This window comes from Miscanthus floridulus, chromosome 4 (genome assembly GCF_019320115.1).
Source record: "Miscanthus floridulus cultivar M001 chromosome 4, ASM1932011v1, whole genome shotgun sequence".
NCBI classification, from domain to species: Eukaryota; Viridiplantae; Streptophyta; class Magnoliopsida; order Poales; family Poaceae; genus Miscanthus; species Miscanthus floridulus.
In genome coordinates, this window is record NC_089583.1 from 79,523,432 (window position 1) to 79,547,877 (window position 24,446).

General features: G+C 42.3%; 1 protein-coding gene and 1 long non-coding RNA gene across 6 annotated transcripts; both read right to left on the minus strand.

Moving 5' to 3' along the window:
* Positions 1 to 10,785: 10,785 nt before the first annotated feature.
* On the minus strand, positions 10,786 to 13,537 carry LOC136548683 (uncharacterized). Its single transcript, XM_066540122.1, has 7 exons — positions 13,471 to 13,537; positions 12,823 to 13,160; positions 12,403 to 12,756; positions 12,229 to 12,330; positions 12,001 to 12,132; positions 11,608 to 11,868; positions 10,786 to 11,490 (listed from the first exon to the last, which is right to left on the minus strand). The coding sequence occupies exons 1-7, from the start codon at positions 13,535 to 13,537 to the stop codon at positions 10,786 to 10,788; spliced, it is 1,959 nt and encodes a 652-aa protein (XP_066396219.1).
* Positions 13,538 to 17,190: 3,653 nt separating this feature from the next.
* Positions 17,191 to 24,148, minus strand: LOC136549864 (uncharacterized). Of its 5 annotated transcripts, none has more exons than XR_010782074.1 (4): positions 23,586 to 24,148; positions 21,436 to 21,529; positions 19,292 to 20,910; positions 17,191 to 18,344 (listed from the first exon to the last, which is right to left on the minus strand). It is a non-coding gene; the product is annotated as an uncharacterized lncRNA (long non-coding RNA). The 5 variants fall into 5 exon arrangements; XR_010782076.1 differs by having other exon boundaries at positions 17,191 to 17,483; positions 18,164 to 20,910; XR_010782075.1 differs by having other exon boundaries at positions 17,191 to 17,418; positions 17,531 to 20,910.
* Positions 24,149 to 24,446: the final 298 nt, after the last annotated feature.

Consider the following 24,446-nt stretch of genomic DNA (forward strand, 5'->3'; position numbering starts at 1 on the left):
CTCAAGTCTATCTATACGCGTCAACAGGCTCCGGATACATCCGACAAGCCTAACAACGCAGGGGAACAGCGCAACGAGGATAACGACGACGACGATGCAGACCCTCATCACAAGTATGTCAAGCCAACCGATCGCGTGCACACCATCATCGGAGGCAAAGTGTCCATTGAGACCAAGTGGGAACGCAAGCTGCTCGCCTGTGCTTGCTTGAACATGGCCAACGGCGACAACCTCCTCACCGATCCGTGGCTCCCTCTGTGGTCTCACCGCAAAATCTCTTTCAGCAGAAAGGACCAATGGGCCACAATACCTGAGCCAGGGCGTTTTCCACTAGTCCTCGATCCTTGTATCAACAAGGTCTAGTTCGACAGAGTTCTGATCGACGGCGGCAGCTCCATCGATATATTGTTCAAGAACAGTCTGCCCGCCCTAAAGATAGCTTAGGTGGATCTCAAGCCATATGAGGCATAGTTCTGGGGTGTTCTCCCCGGACAGAGCTCTACACCTCTCAGGCAGATCACGCTACCTATGCAGTTTGGGACCCTAGACCACTTTCGCACCGACTACGTCAACTTTGTGGTCGCTGACTTCGACGGCACCTACCATGCTATTCTTGGTCGATCGTCGCTCACCAAGTTCATGGCCATACCTCATTATAGGTATCTGGTGCTCAAGATGCCTACCAAAAAAGGAGTTCTAACCCTCCGATGCAACGTGTATGCAGCTTATACCTACGAGGATGATAATTTCAAAATAGCAGAGGCTCACGACCTCTCTATTCGCATGGCCGAAACCATGCTTGACGCCAAGAAGACCTCAGCCGACCACCTAGAGATCCCAGAGCTCGAGGCTCCATGCAAGAACATCAAGTCCAAGGAGCACAAGGTGATCCAGCTGGTCGATGGCGATCCCAGCAGAACGGCCCTTATCGGGGCCAACTTAGATCCCAAATAGGAAGACGCGCTCATCAGGTTCCTGAGGAGCAACATGGATGTGTTTGCATGGAAACCTGCTGACATGCCCGGTGTACCTCGGAATTTGATCGAACACTCCTTGAATGTCAACGGTAAGGCCAAACCTATCAAGCAGAAGCTATGACGGTTCGCTCGTGACAAAAAGGAGGCGATTATGGTAGAAGTTACACGGCTTTTGGCAGCCAGATTTATCAAAGAAGTGTATCATCCAGAGTGGTTAGCCAACCCGGTTCTTGTATGCAAAAAGAATAATGAATGGAGAATGTGCGTTGATTACACTAATCTCAACAAACACTGCCCTAAGGACCCCTTTGGCTTACCTCGCATAGACGAGGTCGTAGATTCAACCGCCAGTTGCGAGCTCCTTTCCTTTCTTGATTGCTACTCTAGTTATCACCAGATTGCTCTAAAAAGGATGACCAGATCAAGACATCTTTTTATCACGCCTTTTGGCGCCTACTGCTACACGACCATGTCATTCGGGCTTAAGAACGTCGGAGCTACCTATCAACGCGCTATACAAGCTTGCCTCAAAGACGAGATAAAAGACAACCTCGTCGAGGCTTATGTTGATGATATAGTCATCAAAACCAAGGAAGCACATACCCTTGTTGACAACCTGGAACGCACCTTTGCAGCCCTTAACACGTTCCAGTGGAAATTAAACCCAAAGAAGTGCATCTTTGGTGTTCCTTCTGGCATACTACTTGGCAACATCATCAGTTACGACGGCATACGCCCTAACCCAGAGAAAGTCAAAGCTGTCTTGGACATGAAGCCGCCCAAGAAGGTGAAGGATGTTCAGAAGCTCACCGGGTGCATGGCCGCACTCAGCAGTTTCATATCAAGATTAGGCGAAAAAGGATTACCGTTCTTCAAACTACTCAAAGCATCCAAAAAATTTGAGTGGTCGGAGGAAGCAGACGTTGCCTTCACACAGCTAAAACAATACCTTACGTCACCTCCGGTCCTCATTGCTCCAAGAGAAGACGAAACACTGCTGCTTACATTGCGGCTACTAATCGAGTAGTCTCCACGGCCATGGTGGTCGAGCGAGACGAGCCCGGCCACGTCTACAAGGTACAGCAACCAATCTATTTCATTAGTGAGGTACTCAATGAGTCCAAGACCAGGTACCCGCAGATTCAGAAGTTGATCTATGCCATACTGATAACATCCTGAAAGTTGAAACACTACTTCGATGGATATCGTGTGGTGGTCATGACTGAGTACCCTCTGTGAGACATCATTAGCAACAAGGATGCGAACGGGTGCATCGTCAAATGGGCAATGGAGCTATGCCCCCTTTTCCTTAGAGTTTGCAAGCCGCACCACAATCAAGTCTCAGGCACTTGTCGATTTCATCGTCGAGTGGACAGACTTAAGCACGCCTGCCTCTACCAGAACCGACGAGTATTGGACAATGTACTTCGATGGCTCTCTCAACATCGACGGTGCGAGAGCAGGAGTCCTTTTCATGTCACCATCCAAGGAGCAGCTCCATTACGTCCTCAGGATTTATTTCCCAGCATCTAATAATGCCGCCGAGTACGAAGCATGCCTACATGGTCTGCGCATTGCAGTTGAGCTTGGCATTAAACGTCTCTACATCTATAGAGACTCTGCTCTAGTCATCAACCAACTCAACAAGGACTAGGACACAACCAGCGAGAAGATGGACGCATACTGCAAATTAATCAGAAAGCTGGAAGGCAGGTTCTATGGCATCGAGTACATACATGTGGTCCAGGACAAGAATCAAGCAGCGGATGCACTGTCAAAGTTAGGATCATCTCGAGCCAAAATCCCACATGGCGTATTCGTCCAAGACCTGCTCACGTCTTCCATCGAAGAGGAAGATTCCACGGCAGACAAGCCTCCAGACCAGCAATTGGTGGCTACGGTTTCGACATCGAGCACATTCGAGCCACCTCCGACCACTCATGAGCCCGACTGGAGAATACCTTTCATCAAGTACTTAACAGATGGCAGTGGTTATCCTGATCAGACAGAAAATGAGCGCCTGATACGTCACAGTAAGCAGTATCTGCTCATCGATGGCAAGTTATGGTGCAAAAACGCAAGGGAGGAAATCTTGATGAAGTGTATAACCCAGGAAGAAGGCGAACATCTCCTGGACCAAATCCACTCTGGCTCTTGCGGCAACCATGCGGCCTTAAGAACACTGGTCAGCAAGGCTTTCTGAGCAGGGTTCTATTGGCCGTCAGCAGTAGCCGACGCAGAAAAGCTAGTCCGCCACTGTGAGGGTTGTCAGTTCTTCGCCAAGAGAATCCACGTACCAGCACACGAGATCCAGACAATACCAGCCTCCTGGCCCTTTGCATGCTGGGGACTGGATATGATCGGTCCCTTCAAGCCGGCTCCTGGGAAATTTACATGCGTCTTTGTGCTGATCGACAAATTTTCTAAGTGGATAGAATACATGCCTTTGGTACAGGCATCCTCAGAGAAGGCTGTCACATTCCTCGACCAGGTCATCCACCGTTTTGGCATACCCAACAGCATCATCACTGATCTGGGTACTCAATTCACCGGGAACGCTTTTTGGGACTTCTATGATGAAAGGAGCATAGTAGTAAAATACGTCTCGGAGGCGCACCCTAGAGCTAATGGACAAGTCGAGCGGGCAAATGGCATCATCTTGGATGCATTGAAGAAAAGGATGTATAGAGAAAATGACAAAGCTCTCGGAAGATGGCTCAAAGAGTTACCAGCCGTGGTCTGGGGCCTCAGAACTCAGCCCAGTTGTAACACCGGCGTCTCACCGTACTTTATGGTTTACGGCGTTGAGGCAGTCCTTCCAGCAGATATAGCTTTCAGATCAGCATAGGTAGAGAACTTTGACGAAGAAAGGGTCAATGAAGTATGGGAACTAGAAGTGAACAGCGCAGAAGAGAAACGGCTCGATTCTTGTGTACGTACGGCCAAATACCTTGCTGTTTTGTGTAGGTATTACAACAAGAACGTTAAAGAGCGGTTCTTCGTGGTCGGGGACCTGGTCCTAAAGTGGAAGATGAACTAGGCTGGTGTCCATAAACTCGCAACCCCATGGGAGGGTCCTTTCATGATCAAGGAGGTCACACGACCAACATCCTACAGGTTAGCTCACATGGACGGTACTGACGTACCAAACTCGTGGCACATCGACAAGCTTAGACGTTTCTATGCTTAGCTACTGAGATATGTACCCCTCTTGTACTCTCGATTTACTTCAATAAAGCTATTATGATTTCTCTAACCACTCTAATGTGTCACTTCGAATTTTATGGTTATTCTAACTTAGCCAGTAAAAGCCGACCACCACTCCTTCTACGGTTTTCGGAACAGGCCCTGTCTCTGGTTCCTCCCAACACGTGCATGGGATCCGCTCTCTATGTTACGGGTGATCGGTAGGTCCCCCTTGGTTTGACTTGTCCGCGTCTATGTGTGCACAGGTCACGAACCTCACACTCCGACCACATGGCAAACTAGGGCCGCACAAACTTGTCGGGATGATGTGTCGAGCAAAATGGTACAACTAAACAGAATGTTAACATGTTTTCACTTAGTTACACCAACATAAGTTTCAAGCTTAAAAACATTTTATACAAAACAAACAAGCTTATAATGATATACAGTTATGTTATTACAAGCTCGCCTGAAGAGGCCCAAGTTTACAATAACACAACTATTCCCTCCTTCTACAGCTCTAAGCCTATTACATTGACTGGTTGGGGTGCACGGCACCTGCTGCTCGCTGCTTCCAATACCCTACTCAGGTCTTGAGGATTCTTGTGCTGGTCGAGCTGAAGGGGATGGTCCCACCGATTCCTGGCTGGTCGAGACCGCAGGCTTTGTCGGTTGGCTTGCAACTGATGGCGTTTCCAGCTGACTTGTCGATGGCATTCCCTATACAGGTGTTGTCCCACCTCCATATAGGTTAATGTCGCCAATTATCTTTGACGATAGGTCTAGCTGGGCCATCCGAAGCTCCTCCGCCTTGTCTGGGTCTACCTCCTTTGGGTATCCAGCTTCTAGGCGCTTGAGATCGATCAGGGGGTAGTGGGCACGCACCATGCTTAGCACATGGGCACCTATGTACTCACCCGCCTCCTTCACGAACTCTTGGAACCATCCCCATGCTTGTCTGCATCTCTCGACTAGTCCAAGCTGGGGCATCCTTGGCTCTTCCTCTGTGAGCATCGGGTCGATAAGGTCGAGGACGGGCACAATGCCAGTTGCCACTTCTTGGCACCGGTTCTTCCATGTGTCCCGATCCTCAGTGGCCTCGAGGCATCTTGCTTTCTAGCTGTCACGCTCTTTGATCACGGCTTCTAGATGCCTCTTGGCATTGACTTTTAAAACTAAACACCATACAATACATCAAATGTAATGGCACGATAAGACAAGGCAGGAAATAGAATGAGAAAGGTGGTCTGGAATACTTACTTTTCAGTTCCTCCTTCATTTTGGTGGTGTGGTCCTGGAGTTGAGACTGGGTGTGTGCCAGTTTCTCGTTGTCCTCCTTCAGACAACCACACTCTACGGTCACGTGGCTATTCCCCTCTTAGAGGCGGGTTACTTCAGCTTCTAAGCCTGCATTACAGCTGTCACTACCAACAACGCAACAACACGTGTTACACACCTGCTGTGATAAAATGACAACTTACTTGTTTTTCCCGCTCTTTGTTATTAAGCTGGCCGACCAGGTTCTAGTTCTATGCCTCTAGCTCTGCCCTCTCCTGGTCAGCGGCTTCAGGTTGGCGGCGCAAGTGTTCCACCTCGGTCGCCAGTTCTTTATTATTCACCGTGATTCCCTCAATCTGGTCGAAGCACCTCTTTCGGTACTTCACGGTCTTCATCAAGTCCTGCATATAAATAAGCTAAGTCAGACAGATCGACTACATAACAGGGTCAAGTGGTCAAGCCAAACATACCTGGACTTCTATCACCAGACGCTTTGCCGCCCATTCGACTCTTAGGGTCTCTTCGACCTCTGGGATTTCTTCGTGCATAATCCACTCGTCGTTCCGCCAGCGCGACACATATACATGTTGTCGTTTATCTTGGGGATGGCCCAGGATTTCATCTACTTCATCCTCTTCGGCCTCTTATTCAGGGGGCGGCGCTGGTCTGGAGTCTGCAGTCTCCGCGACCACCATGGCTTTCCCATGAGCCGTAGCATCAGCTAGCATGCTCTATGCCAACCCCGGTTGCTGCTCCTTGGCTTGGACTAGTTCCCTTGGCACCAAGGTACCTGCTGTAGTAGGGTTTGTGCTCGGAGCACTTGTACTTTGCTCGCCTGTCTTCTCGACCAGCTGCTCGGGGACTGACGTCTGGTCGCCCGTCTGCTGAGGTTCCAGTGGGATTTCTTCTTCAGGTTCCTCCACATCTGGCCGCTGAGCAGCTCTTTCCGCTAGTACTGGCGAAGCTATGCTACATCTGGCTAGCTGGTCAAGATTTTTGGTGGAGGCCGACCTGATACACCAGGGAAAAGTTTAGAAGACAATAATATTCAATACAAATTATAAGCTTACGTCAAAGTCACAGATACTTACAGCTTGGAAGCACGGAATGACGTGGCGAAGGAGCATCTCTTCGATCGCGCCTGCTCCACGTGCTCGACGGGTTCCACCGGGTCTTTTCTGATGATCGGTATTGGCGCTGGGGTTTGATGCTCAATGCTTCCCTCGCTAGTCCTCTGTGTCGTAGTGGTCGGTGATGCGATTACTGCTGGCACAGAGGAGACACCCTATTCCGTCGACCCCATTTGTCTCCTTCTCTTTTGAGGAACGAGCCGGAAGATGTCCGCATCCTCTGCTTCGTCGTATGAAAGGGGGAAGATGGCTTGGCGTCATTTGTTGGTAGCCAACCATTTGCCAGCAGCTCTAGTCGATGCATCCTCCACAGCCTCGAGTGCCGCCCAGTGGATGTCTTCGGTCCAGGCGCTGGTTTGGGCGTCTGGGCCGGCAACTTGTGGCCAATCAACACCAGGAGGTGGAGACACGAACACTGCTGCCCGGTCACGACCATTACTCTGAGAAGCATAAAGGAGACAACAGTCAATTTCTTGTTACAACATGATTCTATAGGTACAAGGAAGTATCATTTACCTTTGGGGGAGGTCGGGCCAGCTTGAAGGCGTGCTCGATGTCGTTTAACCTGACATAATTAGGATCGGCCAGGTTGAATAGCTCCCCAATCCTAGCCTTGATTTCTATCTTGTCGAGCACCTCTTTCCTGGTCCTTGTTGGATTTGCGCTTCCCTGGTACTCGAAGCCAAGATGTACCCTCTTCTGGCAGGGTTGGATCCTTCGGCTGATGAAGTTCCTGACCACGCTTGGACCATCTAGCCTTCCCCACGGGATCATCCCGAGCAGTTCTACGATCTGCTCCAAGTTCTCAAGCTTCTCCGACCAGCTGTTCTTCTTCTCTGAAATCAGCCCCACGTCGCACAGGGTGATTGTGTTCGGCTCTTCGCGGATGTAGAACCACTTCTTGTACCACTCATCCAGTGAGGTGTTCCAGGGGCAGTGCAAGTATTGGGCTTTCATACCATCACGTAGATTGAGGTAGACGCCTCTAGCTATCTTCGAGCCACTGCTCCCTTTCTTTCGTAGACAGAACAGGTGGCGAAAGAGGTCGAAATGGGGCTAGGAGCCACCATAGGCCTCGCAGAGATGGATGAAGGTGGAGACAAGAAGAATTGAGTTGGGATGCAGATTGCAAATCCCAATCTCGTAATACAAGCAGAGACCCTAAAGGAAAGGGTGCACTGGAACCCCAAAACCCCGTTTGAAGAAATCCTCGAAAACCACAATCTCACCTGGTTGTGGATCGGGGAAGCTTTCTCCTTCCGGCGCACGCCATCCCGCGAGTGCCTTGTTGTGGAGCACTCCCATGGCGACGAGGTCCTTCGATGGTCTACTCATTGCTCCACGCTTCCACCACTCCTTCGCCATGACTCCACCTTTCTTCTAGGCGTCTCTCTTCACCATTAATCTGTCCTTACTAAGGGGGTGGATGCGGTGGCGGGGGGATTGGTGATGATTTTAGAGGAATAGGGTTTCGGCGAGGAGAAGAAGGTTGTGGCGGCGAATGACTATGGGGATCGGTACAAGTAACTTACCAGGTCTATATTATAAATAACAAAGAGCTCCGTCGTTTCGTCCGCACGAGATTCTTGGGAGACGTGCGCATGCGCCACAGATAGTTGTTCACACAACCTCGAGATCTACACCAATAAATGCGCCCCTTCGTTACCAGTGTACGCGCCTCTTCATTGATAGTGTAAGAGGGCCCATACTGACGCACCTCCATACAGGTGCCAAGTGACTGTTTGCCAGAAAAGAGCAAGAAGACAGGGTGCCGCACTATACCCGTCTGCTTTTTTGACCAGACGTGTCAGACTGGACTTGACAGAGAAAGGAGATAAATAAATACACCAAATAATAATACAAGCGGCGTTTGTTTTTTCGCTGCATGTCTTGTACTCAAGGATGGATCAGACCACTACCGTGCTCGGGGATAGCCTAGACCACTGCCGTGTTTGGGGACTGCCCAGACCACTGCCGTGCTCGGGGATTGATTCGACCACTGCCGTGCTCGGGGACTGCTCCGACTACTAATGTGCTCGGGGACTGTCCCGACCACTGCTCGGAGAATGGTTCTCCTCGGCTTCATGTGATTTGTACTCACATACAGTTGAGAGACATTTATTTAGACCTTGCTACAAGGCTCCTACTTCGCCTTCCAGCAAGCTCGGGGACTACGTCGGTACGATGCACCTGCCGGTGCTTCTCGTTTTGCTTGCACGACGATTGGATTCTTAATTAAAGTATCAATTCTTTTTTAGACCCTGGCACTACGTGACTACATCACCTACTACCAGGCTCGGGGACTAAGTGGGCACACTTCACCTTACGGCGAATGTGTTTATTTAATCGACCCCTATGCTTTGAATGATTGTAAGGATTACTAAAGTGCTCGTGTACTATCCTGACCACTGTTCGGAGAATGGTTCTTCTCGGCTACATGTGGTTTGTACTCACATATAGTTGAGAGACATTTATTTAGACCTTGCTACAAGGCTCATACTTCGCCTTCCAGCAAGCTCGGGGACTACATCGGTACGATGCACCTGCTGGTGCATCTCGTATTGTCTGTACAGCAATTGGGTTTTCAACTTCACTAGGAATCCTATTTAGACCCTGGCACCACGTGACTACGTCACCTACTACCAGGCTCGGGGACTAAGTGGGCACACTTTACCTTATGGTGAATGTGTTTGTTTTTCGACCCCTACGCCTCTGATGTTCAAGGACGCTACGCTTCAAGACCATTTACATTTCTTTTCAGAAATACAAGTGGGCACACTTCCCAGGACGGAAATCTTTTTCTTTTTTTAAGAGCACCATATTTCTCCGGCGACAACGGTGGTCAGAGATGTCAAGGATTCGAGCCTTACTTGTCGGAGAGGCTTAAAATGGCGTGTCGCAGCATAATACATGGTGCTCGGGGACTAGCTGTGGGGGTATTAACCCTATACCCTTACGGCTAGGCTTGGGCCGGTCCAGATCAGTGGGTTCGGTCCACCAAAAGACGACGCGCGGCCCGGCCAACCTGTTCGGAGTCCCGCGTAAGGAGTCAAAACAGATTTTGCGACCAAGCAAGATCCTGGTCGGTTAGAATAGGAATCCTTATCCGGCCATGTATGGCAATTGTAACTGGCTAGGATTAGTTTCCAGATCTGTAACCCTGCCTTCCGAACTATATAAGGCGGGCAGGGGACCCTCTAAAAAACATCTCTCATTGACATACAGCAATACAATCAGACACAGGACGTAGGTATTACGCCTTCTTGATGGCCGAACCTGGATAAAACCTCGTGTCTGTCTTGCGTCACCGTCTTGTTTGTAGCTTGCGCATCTGTCTGCCGACAATCTACTACCTTGGGCATACCCCTAGGTAGACTGCCGACCATATTTCGTCGACAGCATGTTTCTAAATTCAGTTATTACTGTGTTAAGATCGATTGAAGTGCAACCCCGTTCGCTTGGAGGGATTTTGGAGGAATCTAGATGAATCTAGAGGAATTTGTGAGAGAAAAACACTGTTTCGGATGAAAAAAGAAGCGAATCAAGCCGGGTTTAAGGGCACGTAGACGGGACCTAAAGTTGATGTGTTGCATATTCTATAACAATTAGTTGTCTTTTCCCAATATTTTTTTGACAGTTCAGTTGAATGGTTGTGAACTAATATGACGCTGCTTATAATTTTCTCTGTATGGCATCCTTTATTTCCTGTTGCAGTTATTAGTTCTATCTTCTGGGAAACAGGCGACTATGAAAACCTTTGAGCGGGACTGGTGATAAAGTGGCGAAAAATCTATTAGTAGCTCTGCCAGGAAAAAAAATACGGTTTGATTAAAAGTGTGCTGGAGTTGCTGCTTTCGGTAGTCAGTCCAGGAGTGTTAAAATGGATGTACATGTACTCTTATACTGTAGCAAGATGTGTCTTTCGAGCATGTTGTGGTTGACAGTGACCTTCACAGACTATTTGCAAGTACTGTCAAAATGATAGGTTTGATGTCCTACTTGGCCGTGCTCCTGGCATCTATTTTATACATTCACTATACTATCCTCCCTTCCCCTGGTCCAGGCCTGGCCCTGTCAAATTATAGACCTGGAGCGAAGCCACAGACGATGAACCCCCTTAATATAAATCTAATAATATAATGATAATTTTAATAAGTGTAATGCATAAAAAAAATTTTATGAAACAACAAAAAAGTTATACATCTTATATTACCTTAAAAATTTCTTCTAACATTTGCTGCTGCGAAGTCATTGATGATGGCCTCAATATCAATTTCATCTAATAATTTCTTCTCGATGCATAAAGTTGCCAAACCATTTAATCTTTCTTGGGACATTACAGACCTCAAATAATTCTTCAATAATTTCAGCTTTGAAAATGTTCTTTCAGCTGAGGCCACAGTCACAGGCATAGTGAATAGGATCTGATAAGCAATAGAAATATTAGGATAACAATCCGCTTCTGTGACAAACTCAAAAATCTCCATAGCAGACATTGGCTTATCTGGCAGAGTAGACTGCATAACAGCTAACTCAGAAATTATATCATTTACATCAACATCCGATGAACCATCTGAAGAGAAAGTTTTTGCAAATTTAATGCAATGGTCTTTTATATCAGCATCATCCATTGCCTTCAAGGATGTTGAATTCATTAGAAATCCGAATTTTTCATTGAATGACTGTAGTTCTTTAAATCTGCTTTTTAATGAACTAATTGCCATATCAACCATAACCAAAAAATAAAAAGTTTCAAAATCCTTCTCAGCTTGCAAGATAGCTTCATTGCATTCAGTTTCATCAAATTGTTTCTTCCTAACAGAACGACGCTTTACTGGAAATGATGCATCTACTCCCATTTCAAGTGCTATTTCTGTGGCAGCAACCACACTATCAGCAAACCCAGTATTTCTGTAGTTCTAAAAGTAATTCACCATACCTTCTATATGTTGCAAGGTAGAATCAACGCACATGGATGGTGATTGCAACTTCTTACTGACAATATTTACAGAGTATAAAATGTCATGCCAAATAACCATACCAAGTATGAACTCATAGCTGCCAAGCACGTCATATAAATTTTTTGCATCACTTCTATCCTTTGGTTCAGTATCTCCATCCTCACTTAGCCACAACAAAGCTGATCTTAGTTGAGGAGCTTGATATCTAATTGCTCGGACACTTTTGATGCGACTCTCCCAACGAGTATTGCTTAATGATTTCATGGTCAAATCTAGAACATGTTCAAGCAAAACATTCCATCTTTTGGTAGAACCTGAAAATAATACATATATCCTCTGCACAATTCCAAAGAATGAAATAGCTTTGTGGCATGATTTAGCCATATCACAAAGAGTGAGATTAAGACTGTGGCATGCACATGGCATATACAAAGCCCTTCGATTTATTTCACGCAAACGACTTTGTACCCCCTTATGTTTTCCTTTCATATTAGAGCCATTGTCATAACCTTGACCTCTAATATCATGAACATTAAGGCCAAATGATTTGATGGAGTCAACTAATACATTGAAAAGCCCCTCACCAGATGTGTCATCCACCTTCAAGAAACCAAGAAAGTACTCCCCAATTTTTATTTTCTCATCAGACATATGAACACATCAAACCAACAAGCTCATTTGTTCTTGGTGACTCACATCTGGGGTACAATCAAGAATAACTGAGAAATATTTGGCCTCTTTAACAATCTTTATGTTGGAGCTTGTAATTCTAGAAGCCATAAGTGCAATCAACTCATTCTAAATTTTATGACTAAGATAATGATATTGTAGCTCTTTGTTTTGAATACGTCTAAGGTGGTCTTGCATTACCAAGTCAAATTCAGCAACCATCTCACAACAAGCTAAGAAATTACCATTCACATCATTGTAAAGTTGCTCACTAGATCCTCTAAAAGCTAAACTGCGTTTACCAAGAAACTTTACAATGGCAACAATTCTTAGTAGAACTAGCCTTATGCGTTCTTTCTCCTTTGTGATTTGATGTTGCAACTCCTTGTCAATTGTTTCATGTTTGCTTAATCTAACTCTCAATTCATTCCAAGAGTTCATGGTGGTCATATGATCCACGCTAACTTCATGCTCTTTTAGTCTTTCACTAACATGGCTCCAATCTCTAAAGCCATCATGCCCCAATGAACTCTTGCGGTTACTAGAACCAAACAACTTACAACAAAAGCAAAACACTTTGTCAACACTTTTTGAATAGACCAACCATTTCCTATCACGTACCTCGCCATTGCTCATTTTTCTAGAATAATGAGTGTATGCAAAATGTCTTGATCTGGCATCCATTGGAAACACAATATTTTCTTCTCTAATAGGCCCCTTCTCCACTAATATGTCCCTTGCTTTGTTATCAAGATTGTCCCAATTTACTGGATCATACATATCAATAGTAAAAATTGGTTCTTCATCAACACAAGTAGATTCCGTCGTAGGAGAATTAAATATGGGCTCATGGTCACTCACATTATTATCATCCGTGTCGATGCCAACATTATCTTCTATACGGCTTTGATCTTCTTGTTGCGTAGTTTGATCCTCCACAACAACTATTGCCCATTCATCTGAATTTCTTGCAGTGCTTGTATTGCTCTTAAAAAATTTATGAATAGATCCCTTTTGTGATTCTTTCAAGGCCTCTATCCTTCTCTTTTTTTTTCTTTTCTCACTTCTAGATGAATGCTTTTTGGGCAACATGACTTCACTGCATATTCAGACAAGTAGTAAGTAATTAAAAAAATATGCCATACTAAATTCAACATGATTGCTACACCATATGGGATTCCTAAACCCAAAATCTAAAAAAGTATAAAGAATAAAGATTGGGGTGATTAAGGGGGCTTGGTCGCTTAGGGCCAAGGGCTAGTTTCTTACCTCCATATACGAAAACCAGCAGGAACAGACAGAGTGCCGCCGGCCGCTCGCACTCGCTCAGAGTCATGATTCGCGAAGATCGCCAAGACGCACGGGATCGCTCACTGCAGCCTCGCACGGGAGTCGCTCACTCGGCACTCGCGCTCGCGTAGGAACAGTCGAACAGAGTAGCGGCCGCACGGCGGAAGGGCACGGAACGGGAGTCGCGGACGCGGAAGGCAACGCGGAGGCGGTGGAGTCTTATCTCGTACGCCTGGTTCTCCTGCCTGTTCGCCTGTTCCTATGGGCCAAATACAAATACTACTACTACTTACCTATTTGGGGTTGGGCCCCCTGGCCTTGAGGGCCCAGTGCGGCGGCCCAGCTCGAAACCCCCCCCCCCCCCCCAGGGCCGGGCCTGCCCTGGTCCATCCTAATTGCCGTATGCTTTTTTGTTGACATATGTTTAGGGCAAGCCAATTTTATTTTTAAAATAATTATTTAGTCCTAAATATTGTAAAACATATGAAGTATTTATTCGCACATACTCTCTACGTCCTAGAAAAAATACAATTCTAGCACAGTGATATGGTTTGATATCTTAAGTTTAATAAATTATAGATAAAAAAGTATCAATATTTATGATATCAAATAAATATCATTAGATTAGTTACGAAATGTATTTTTATAATAATTTAATTTGGAGCCATAGATGTGAATACCATTTGTGAAATATTTTAGCACGCATCATGTAGTTGCATTCCGAGGTAATACTAGAGGTATTAATACTTTAGAACATCATCTATCAGCTGCTTCATTGATGTTTTGCCTATGCTGCTCCGTCCTGCTAGCCCCTCTATCCTACCAAAGGACCAGTAGTATCAGCCCGTCCATATCCTACCAAAGGAGTACTAGTAGTACGGGTGACCCAAACAGTCACTATGTAAAGTACTTGATAAAATTCCTGCTGCATGTATAAAAAAATAAAATTGGTACATGTTAAAATTCCTTCTAGTCACGGCACGAGTTGTGACATCGGAGTTTCAATTGGTACATATTTGTGATATTAAAATCGATATAGTTAGTCATTAGATAGTTTCTTTAGCACTACATTCAAATGAATTTATTATAAAAATATATTTATCTTTTAATCTAATGATACTTATTATACATTATAAATATTAGAATATTTTGGTCATTTTAATAAGTTTGACTTCTCAGAAGGTGAGATGTGTGTATATTTTGGGACGGAGAGAGTAATGACTAATTATATTTGAAAATACAAAATTCATATTTGATTGTGTCTCGAAATCATATAAAGAAACTTTAGAAAAAAAACAAACATAGAGGAGACATATGATTTAAAAAAACAAAATAGGAGGACCATTACAAATATTTTTGGCAATAAGAAATAAGACACTAGGTAGTTATGTCTATCGAGCTAAGCTAACTTTATGTAATTGGTATCCGAAATCTAGTAGTAATGTAAAAAACATCATTAAATTTATTAAGAAAAATATTTATTGCTTTCTTAACATGAAACACCTAAATTTTACATGGTTAAATTGATATTTTCATAGGTGTTAAAAAGGAAAATTAGAAGGACCAATTACAAAGAATTTGAGCAAAGCAATAGTGGTATCTTTATCACGCCGACAATTATTTTGATTTTGATTTTTCTTAGCACTTATTAGTACGCATATGTCCCTACTCTTTCCATTCCAAAAAAATGGAAGTCTGGTTTCTCTAATTTTAAGTTTGATCAAATATATACAATCAATTTTGACCAAATATATACAAAAAATACTAATATTTATTATACACAATAATATCACTAGGTTAATTATGGAATATATTTTTATAATAAACCTATTTGGATGCACTTTTATGCAAATGGTTTCCTTTTTGGTGCACACCATAAAAATTCTCTCTTTTTTGTCTTAATAGTAGTGGAAAGGGCATATCACCTTCATGTAGCACATAGATACTGAAAACACAATATGACTTCAATTAGTTAACGAAAACTCATATCACCTTCATCTTAATTATGATATTTCTTTTTTTTGTAGAAATAACATATTGTAGTATCATAGATGCATATATTCGTTAAATACAGTGTAAATATTCTAAATTGTTTTTGGCCCATCTTTATACTTTTTTTGCTCAATGCGTACACTACTTGGCTACTCATCTGGTTCTCAAGTAATTTGTTTGTTGACCAACAAAAATGTTTTGTTGCATCAAAGTTACTCGCCCGAAAATGCAGGAGAGTTGTGCTTCTTTGCATTAAGAAGAAAGGAAGTGAGAACCCTTACAAACACACCAACGCATCAAATTTACTTAATACTACCTATGTAGCTATTTTATTTGGCATAATGAAAAGCTTGAAGGTGTGCTCATTTTAAGTACAGAAAATCTCATGTAAATTTGAGTTCAAAAAGTTCTCTCCCAACATTTCATGTGGTTGGACTGTAACTGATATTATAGATTGTAAAAGAAACCATTCTATATATATATGTTTTTTAAAAATTTTAGGGAAGTGGTACACTAATGTACCTAAGATGTACTTGTTATTGTGGTGTAAGGTTTTTTTAATAATGTACTTGTTATTTGATATAATAGGATATATAGTTGCGAACATATACATGCGTACATGCATGCATGGATACACCATACATGTACATATTGATCCTTCACGTTTGAAGTTGCATATTAAGCATGGAGAAAAAAGAATAAGAATTTGACATTGAATTTGTGATTGAAGGCACGTGAAATTAACATGGTGTATCTGTGTGGTTTGATTAAATTTAAAAACAAACATGTTCTCTTTTACATGCTTGGTGTACAAATATAATTACTCCCTCCGTCCAAAAAGGATACAAGTCTAGAACAATGCTATGTTAAGGTATGTCAAGTTTGACTAAATTTATAAAAAAAATAATACTCCCCCTGTTCTAGATTATAACTTTGACTTTTTTGGTATATCGAATTTACTATATATCTGAACATACATTATATCTAGATACATAACAAATCCAATGTACCAAAAAAGTCAAAGCGACTTATAATTTAGAACAAAAGAAGTAATATTTATCATACTAAATAGGTATCATTAGATTCGTCATGAAACATAGTTTCATAGTATATTCATTTGACGTCATAAACATTACGATTTTTACCTATATATTTGGTTAAACTTTAGGAACTTTAACTGAGAACATATCTTGGATTGTAATTTTTTTGGACGTAGCACATTCTTGTGTGAACTTGCATTTTTGTTTTGTTAACTCTAGTGCGGCATACCCAATACTCCTAATAAGGGTAACAGGTACATGTTTTTATTCATTGCATTAAAACACCTAGTAGGTACTAAAGTGTCCCAAAATGTAGTACCACACAAGAACACTTGGATGTCGCTTGTAATTTAGGCCCCGTTCGCTGGTCTGAAACTTGACTGAAACTGGCTGAAAAACACTGTTCTGACTGAATTGTTATGAGAGAAAAGCACTGTTCCGGCTGAAAAAACAAGCCGAACAAGCCGAATATAAGGTAAGCCGAACATGGCCTGTGTCACGAATATGCAAAAATGTTAATACCGCCCAAAAATTGTTCTTTTAAGAAAATGTTATTTCAAACATTTTTTGAAGTTTTAATGATAGGTTAGTGTTTAATTAGAGTTTTGATTTTCTCTCTTCTATGGTGCTATAGCCATTTATGAAGCAAATTAAACCATAGGTACATTGCATGGTACGCTCTTATTACTATACCGCATAGTAGTGCACTAGTGTGTGACACACTGTTGTCCTATAGAGGTACAATACAAGCTATTAGACTTTGAATTGTTAGAAATAAATAGAGTAGAACTGGTACACCAAGAAAGATGGCATGCTACTCGGCATGGTCATAGATTAATCAAAGCAATTCTTGTCATCTGTTCCTTAAGCTGACGCATCTCTAGGCAAGTTGAACCTGAAAGGAGATGCATCTTCTTCCTCGTAGAGATCACTGATCAAATCTAGAATAGATTTCCCATCCTAAGAAAAAATTCAAAATTAACATAAACAACAGTAAAAGGACGTACCCAGTGCAAAGAGCTCCCGCTCTGTGCGGGGTCTGGGGAAGGATATTAGTGGCAAGCCTTACCCTCGCCGGTGCAATGCGAGGAGACCACGACTCGAACCCAGGACTTTCCGGTCACAGACGGTAAGACCCTACCGCTTGCACCAGGCCCCAACAACAGTAAGCAAATATAAAAAAGAAAGATATTGTTTAATGTAATTACTAATTAGAATCAATATAAGCAAATATAAAAAAAGAAAGATATTGTTTAATGTAATTGGAATCAATAAGGAATGAAACTACAAAAACATGTCTCCTCAAACACAACAATGGATGGCAAATTTATAAGGTTTTGGGACTATATGGTGTTCAAAGGTATCCAATGTAAATATTTTGACTTTTTTATACTTAGCAGAAAAATTTTGTTGGTAGAATGGGGGTTGCAGCAATGCGGCTACCACCAGTACTACTATGCAGAGCAGTAGCCAGTAGAGGCAAAACAACTAACGAGCTTATGGATGGTACTGATGTGATGTTTTAAAGAATGGATGTATAAATTAGGACTACCAATTTCTGCATTAGGGGTGTTTCCTAGACTTAGTAATCAAGTACTAACATGGAGGAAACAAACAAATATTCATATGTAAGGCAGTACCTTCACCAGATCTAGAAAAAATAAACCTTATATGAATTTTGCCCATTCTGCTCAAAAATAAAATTGGAGCTTTTGCCAAGTACCACCAATCCCTCTAGGTGGGGGAAGGGCACAATCATCTCCAACACAACATAGTAAGATATGAGTTTATCAACCTCCATTTATAGCCTTCATATTTTGCCTGCTCAGCAGCTAATCCAAAATTTAGTCAATCAACAATGTAACTTTGTAAATGTTTAGCAATGGAAAGTATGAAAAATGAAGCTTAGTAAAATGAGATTGCAATGCTTCACAGTTTACAATTATAAAATAGAACAAAATGGAGCACTACAGTTAAATTTTCAATCAATAGATGATCATGCACCATCAACCAGAATTCAATAGAGGAATTTCCAGAAAGTATTATATATTGATATTGAGCACTGTTAATGTACTAAATCACTATCAGCCATCGTCTAGTACCTAAATCTGTAATAGATATGTCAATGTACTAAATAAGAAAATGATGTTTCAATGATTTGACTTCATGAATCCTTCATCACTGTGGACATGCTATCAATCTACTTTGGAGTATGAGTCAAACTCTGCTAATTTACAGTGAATGTGATGTTTGAATTGCTTGCATGAACATATGGTTCTACTATTTCTACAACCTATCAATATAGTCCTATTTTACAAAGGAACTGGTGATTCAATGAACTTGTGAGAAAGCATATTTTTATGTAGTATTCCTAAATGTTCAATTGAATGTCTCGTTCTTTCCAGCAACTACTAACAGATGCTACTACTAGAGCACATCACGTCAGTGTTATGCATGCTTTTTCAGGAAAAAAAAAACCAGTCACACATCCTTGTGAAAAAGGTTATTACCAAAATACAGAACCTAGAAATAATGACAATTTATATTCATAACAGAAGACAAAATTCACTGCTAGAAACCGAGGGACACAGAAAAAAGAAGAATGCTTAACAGTTGATGATGGACATCTCCAATCTCAATTAAGCTTTGCTCCCAATTCCCATTGAGGGGGAAGCAATTTGTATTAATTGATACATGGGTAATATATCTTTTTATTTCTTTGCAGGTTCAAATTTCCAATGCAAGTTCATGGAAGATTTGGAGAGTACCACTCGTTATGTTACTTGGTGACTTTGTGAGAGTTGATTTCTGCACTGTTCCACATCTACACATGTACACAACAACAGTATAGCATCTTATGATGGAGTACCAGCAAACTTGCATAGTAGCAGGGAGGCACTAAAAAGGTCACAAGTTGCTATTTACTTATATGCATCCAAATAAGTACAAGATGGGGATTGACATCACAGGGAGCTGCATCCAAACAGGGACAAACGTGTTAAAATGTAATGAGAACAAGAACAGAAGAAAAGTCAAGTGGCACTAGATAACCACATTTGCAAACTTGATTTGCCTCTCTTTATAGTATACAGCTATCTATCATACGAAAAATTTATTTATTGCTTTCTTAACATGGACCGCCTAAATTTTACACTGTTAAATGAATAAATTACATTGAGCATTAATCTGTGAAAAAAAAACTATAGGAGATATATATGACTTAAAAGTATGTAGTTAGGTGTTAGAAAAAAAAAACAAATTAGGAAGATCCTTACGTAGAATTTGAGCAATAGGACACAAAACAGTTGGCCTTGTTTGGTACAGCTTACGTGGGAAGCGCTTCCCAGATAAGCTGCACAAATAAAGTAAAAGCGGCGGTCAAACTAAGCTTGTCTGATCCAGCTTCTGTAGATGAGAGCGGTGAGAATAAGCGCGGCCGAAATCAGCTGCAAAAAAGTGTCTCGTTTGGCTATTGGTTTCAGCTTATTTTGGCCATAAGCAGCTTATAAGCTGTACCAAATAGGCCCACTAGGTACAGGTTTGCGAGCCGGTCGTAGGCCTATATGGTAAGTAAAGGATTAAATGAAAACTGTAATTCCAATACGACTGGCTGATTAAATGAAAACTGTGATTAAGGATGTTATGGCAAGCGGAGCTGGTCCAGGAGTCCATGTGGTTAGGATTACTCCCTCCGTCTCAAAATATCTATCGTTTTCGCTTTCCGAGAAACAACTTTGACAAAATATATATTAAAAAATATTAATATTTATGGTACATAATTGGTATCATTGGAAAGATCTTTGAATCTAGTTTTTTAATAAATTTATTTGGAGATACAAATGTTGCACGCATTTTCTACAAATCGAGTCAAACTTGTGGCACATAAACCAAAAGCAACAGATAATTTGGGACAGAGGGAGTAGTTAGAAAAGAGATAAGTTAGGAAAGGGATAAGATAGATTGATTCGGTTAGGATTATATTACTTAAGGGTCAAGTAAGTTGTCTCTATAAAAGAGACCATCATGTATCAGTTAGAGTCATTAGGGAAATGGATAAGTTCCGGTAAGAAAACCGAATGACATTGGTGCTATTATTTATGACTAGTTTTTAAGACGTGTTCAATCCAAGTAGCAAAAGACTTGCTCAGCCTCTAAAAAGAGCATCCTTAACACTAATCGGCCAATGCCCAAGTACTAGTAAATTAAATATTTACCGTAAAAAAAAGGGGCGTACCCAGTGCAGAGAGCTCCCACTCTGTGCGGGGTCTGGGGAAGGGTGTTAGTGGCAAGCCTTACCCTCGCCTGTGCAATGCGAGGAGATCACGACTCGAACCCAGGACCTTCTGGTCACAGGCGGTAAGACTCTACCGCTTGCACTAGAGCCGCCCTACAAATATTTACCATAAGAGAACTAGTGAAAAAGCAACTGAATTTGATTGGAACAAAAATGAACAAGTACATAAATGTGCCGATCTTGCCCGACAAAAAATGGATTCGTTTGAGAAAAAAAAAACTAATAGGACATAAGAACGATCTAAATGGAATGAATCTGAATATAAAAAGGACGAATTTTTTACAATTTAGCTCTGACTCTGTCTAGAAAAAAGGGCTCGATAGAAAAATCTGGTAACAAACAGCTACGTAGAAAAATGGCAGGGACAATGTGGTCTGAGATTCTGAGAAAAATGATATCAGGAGAGATTCTTTTTAAGAACTCTGAGCAAGACTACAAGTTGACAATATCAGTGGACAATACATGCTGCATATGTTGACAATATTCAATCTCTAGATAGATAGTTAACTTTGCCTCACTAGGCACCACCTACTACGACCATGATAATCATGAATAATTTCTATCATCCTCATGATACAAAGAACAAAGAGCCATAATTAAACAGGCATAGGAAGGTACCTTCCACCATAAAGAAACAAAAATAGGGTAAAGAATGAAGCTCCAATAGTTCAGCATTCTGTACTAAGCTCCAAGCACGGTGTGCTAGTGGTCTCTACATCATGAAATAGAACATTATTAATATTGAGTAACACTAATACCAGTGAGAAAAAGATGTGCTCAGCATCTAAAAAAGCATCATTAGCACTTATCTGTAAGTGCCCAAGTCCTACTAAATTAAATGTTTACAGTGAGAAAACTTTTGAAGAAAGTAAAAAACAATCGAATATGAATGGAACAAAAATGAACAGCAAGTAAGATGTTAACCTCATTGAGCAACTAAAGCAGCTTAGCAAAGACATGCATTTTCTGTTATGATTAATGATCATACACTAATTTTTTAGGCACCTTAAATCCAATTAGCAAAAGACATGCTTAGCATCTCTAAAAAACAACATCATTGGCACTCATCTCTCAGTGCCCAAGTCCTACTAAATTAAATGTTTACGGTGAGAAAACTTGTGAAGAAAAAAACTGAATCTGAATGGACTTATCTGAATGGAACAAAAATGAACTCTGTAAGATGATAGCCTCAAGCAGCTTAGCAAAGACATGCAGTTTCTACTATGTTTACATATACTAAATTTTTAGTCTTCTTTAGTATAATTAGCAAAAGATGTGCTCAGTGTTAGCCTACAGGATCACCGGCTCAGGTGAGACTAGTCTTGCCGACCACGGCCGAGCACGACCGAGGCTGTCCGACCACACACACTATGGCATGGCTCGAGGTAGAAGAAGAGGAAGAACAGAGTACACACACAGTATAAGCACCAGCGTTGGCTGGAGCCCTGTGTAGGAGATGGCAAAACTGAACTCTCTTTGTTGAGTTGCAGTGGCAAACTATATATACAACTCTATCCATCTAGTCCTAGTACAGCGCACATGCTGCAACAGTAACTAGATAACACAGTAGGACTGACTTCTGCGCCTGTCCCTGCATGTGGCTACAGTGCGACAGGTGAGCCGTTCGGCGTCTGCCTCTGCAGCGGCTATAGTACCACAGCAGGGGGCCTTTTCGGCGCCGCCTTCCCTTGCTGTGTGTTCACACAAGGAAGCAGTAGATTATCTAACACTCAGCATCCAAAAAAATCATCTTTGGCACTTATGTCAGATGGTTGCACACTTGCTACAGCTCTGAAACTTGGTAGTGCTATTGTTATCCGAAAATAGTTAAAGTGGCAAATATTTAGTAGTGGCAGGGATTTACTCTCTGATACTTTCACAACAGGGTATTTGCAATAATGAACAATGCATATGATGATGCAAGCAAAAGTTGGCTTAAAATAGAAGGCTGGTGCTCACTGTACATACTAGCTCCGAAAACATCAACTCTAAAAGATTATGTACAGGGCATGATAGGAAGCAACTACCGTGAATAGAGATGTTAGATGCAATGGCATTGTCAGAACAAAACATGACATTTCTTCTTTTTCTTTGTTGTGAAATACCATCTGGGTGATCAGACGATTATTGCAATATTGTGATAATGTGATAATAAAGCTGAGAGCAAAAATATAATGAATGGTCAGAAAACTTGCTGAGCCAACATTTTAACTTATGACGGCCAGATTGTATTGTTTATTAAAAAAAATCTGCCATCCATAAATAGTACTCAATGTGTTTGGTGAGCACTTCTAAAGCAGTAAGAAAAAGCATGGCAGCTGAATTAAAACCCTTTTAGTCTTTATTTCTCATAAGGTCATGGCACCAACCAAATGGCATTGGTGCTATATGGTAGTACCAGTGTAACGCAATGTTTTTAAAGGGGTATGCATTACAGTTGTTAAAATAAAAGGAATGTCCTTCAGGATCAGATTCTATATATCATAAGAAAGATTGTGAACTCTATTATATCCTCAACTGAATGTCCAGCATTACAAAAATAATTAAAATTAAAATCTTAGTGAATCCTGATCTGCATAAAAATTCCTAAAAAGAAGCTGTACATATATACCAACGAAATGATTAAAAAGAAGGTGTATATACCTAAAAAGTATTGTGTATATATACACTATCAGAACAACCAAGGATCTAAAACTAATTATTATCATAAAAATACTAATCTAAAAGAGTAAAGAATTGACGTGGTGATTAGTTGTCTGCATTTATACCTGGAACTGGATTGAAATCCAAATCCAAAGTATAGAAATCCATGAAAGTCCAGACGTGAAGAATCCACACCCAATCCTGTCCAATTTAAAGCGCAGAAAATCCTATCATATCCAGTCCATTCTCTGGACATCCGAAGTACATCCGTAATCCAATACGCATAAACGAATTGTGCTTCTTCCTGAGCACGTAGCGCCTGGCCGCCGCCCTCGCCGGGCGCGGACGCGGAGGCGTGGATGCAGTAGGTGGGGTTGGACTGGCCGTGCCCGAACTGGGTCAGCGACAGCGCCGGCGTGGGGCCCGAGAAGGCCGGGACGTCAGCAGCTAGGTAGCGCAGCAGCGCCGCCTCGTCCAGCGCCGCCGCCGGGTCGACCGGAAGGCTGAGAAGGTGGAGGTCACAGACGCGGCGCACCTGTTGCCAGAACTCGCCGCCGGTGGCCTTTAGCGGCTCCTCCGGGGCGGCCGCCAAGGACGCCGCGAGGGCGTGGGTGCGCCGCGCTGTCGCAGTGCCGTAATCTGATCAGCAGGCGGAGATGGTTGAGGAGCGCACGCCGTGAGTGGATGTTTGGACTTTCTGTGCTGGATATCCACAATCCTAATCGTGTATGGGTTTTAAATCCAGGCATTATCCAAATCCAAACAAATCCAATCCAAGGTAGTCCATGAAGAAAATATCCGATTATACTTTGGATAATCTAAATCCACTTCCAGGTTTATCTGCATTGCTGTATATTATCATTTTTAATGAAATCATATGCTAAATATTATAAGAAATATTTGAACTGTAGTGTCGGGTACCATAAAACGGGGTACCCCGAGCATACACCAAAAGGGGTACTCAAATCCCATCAACAACAAAGCTA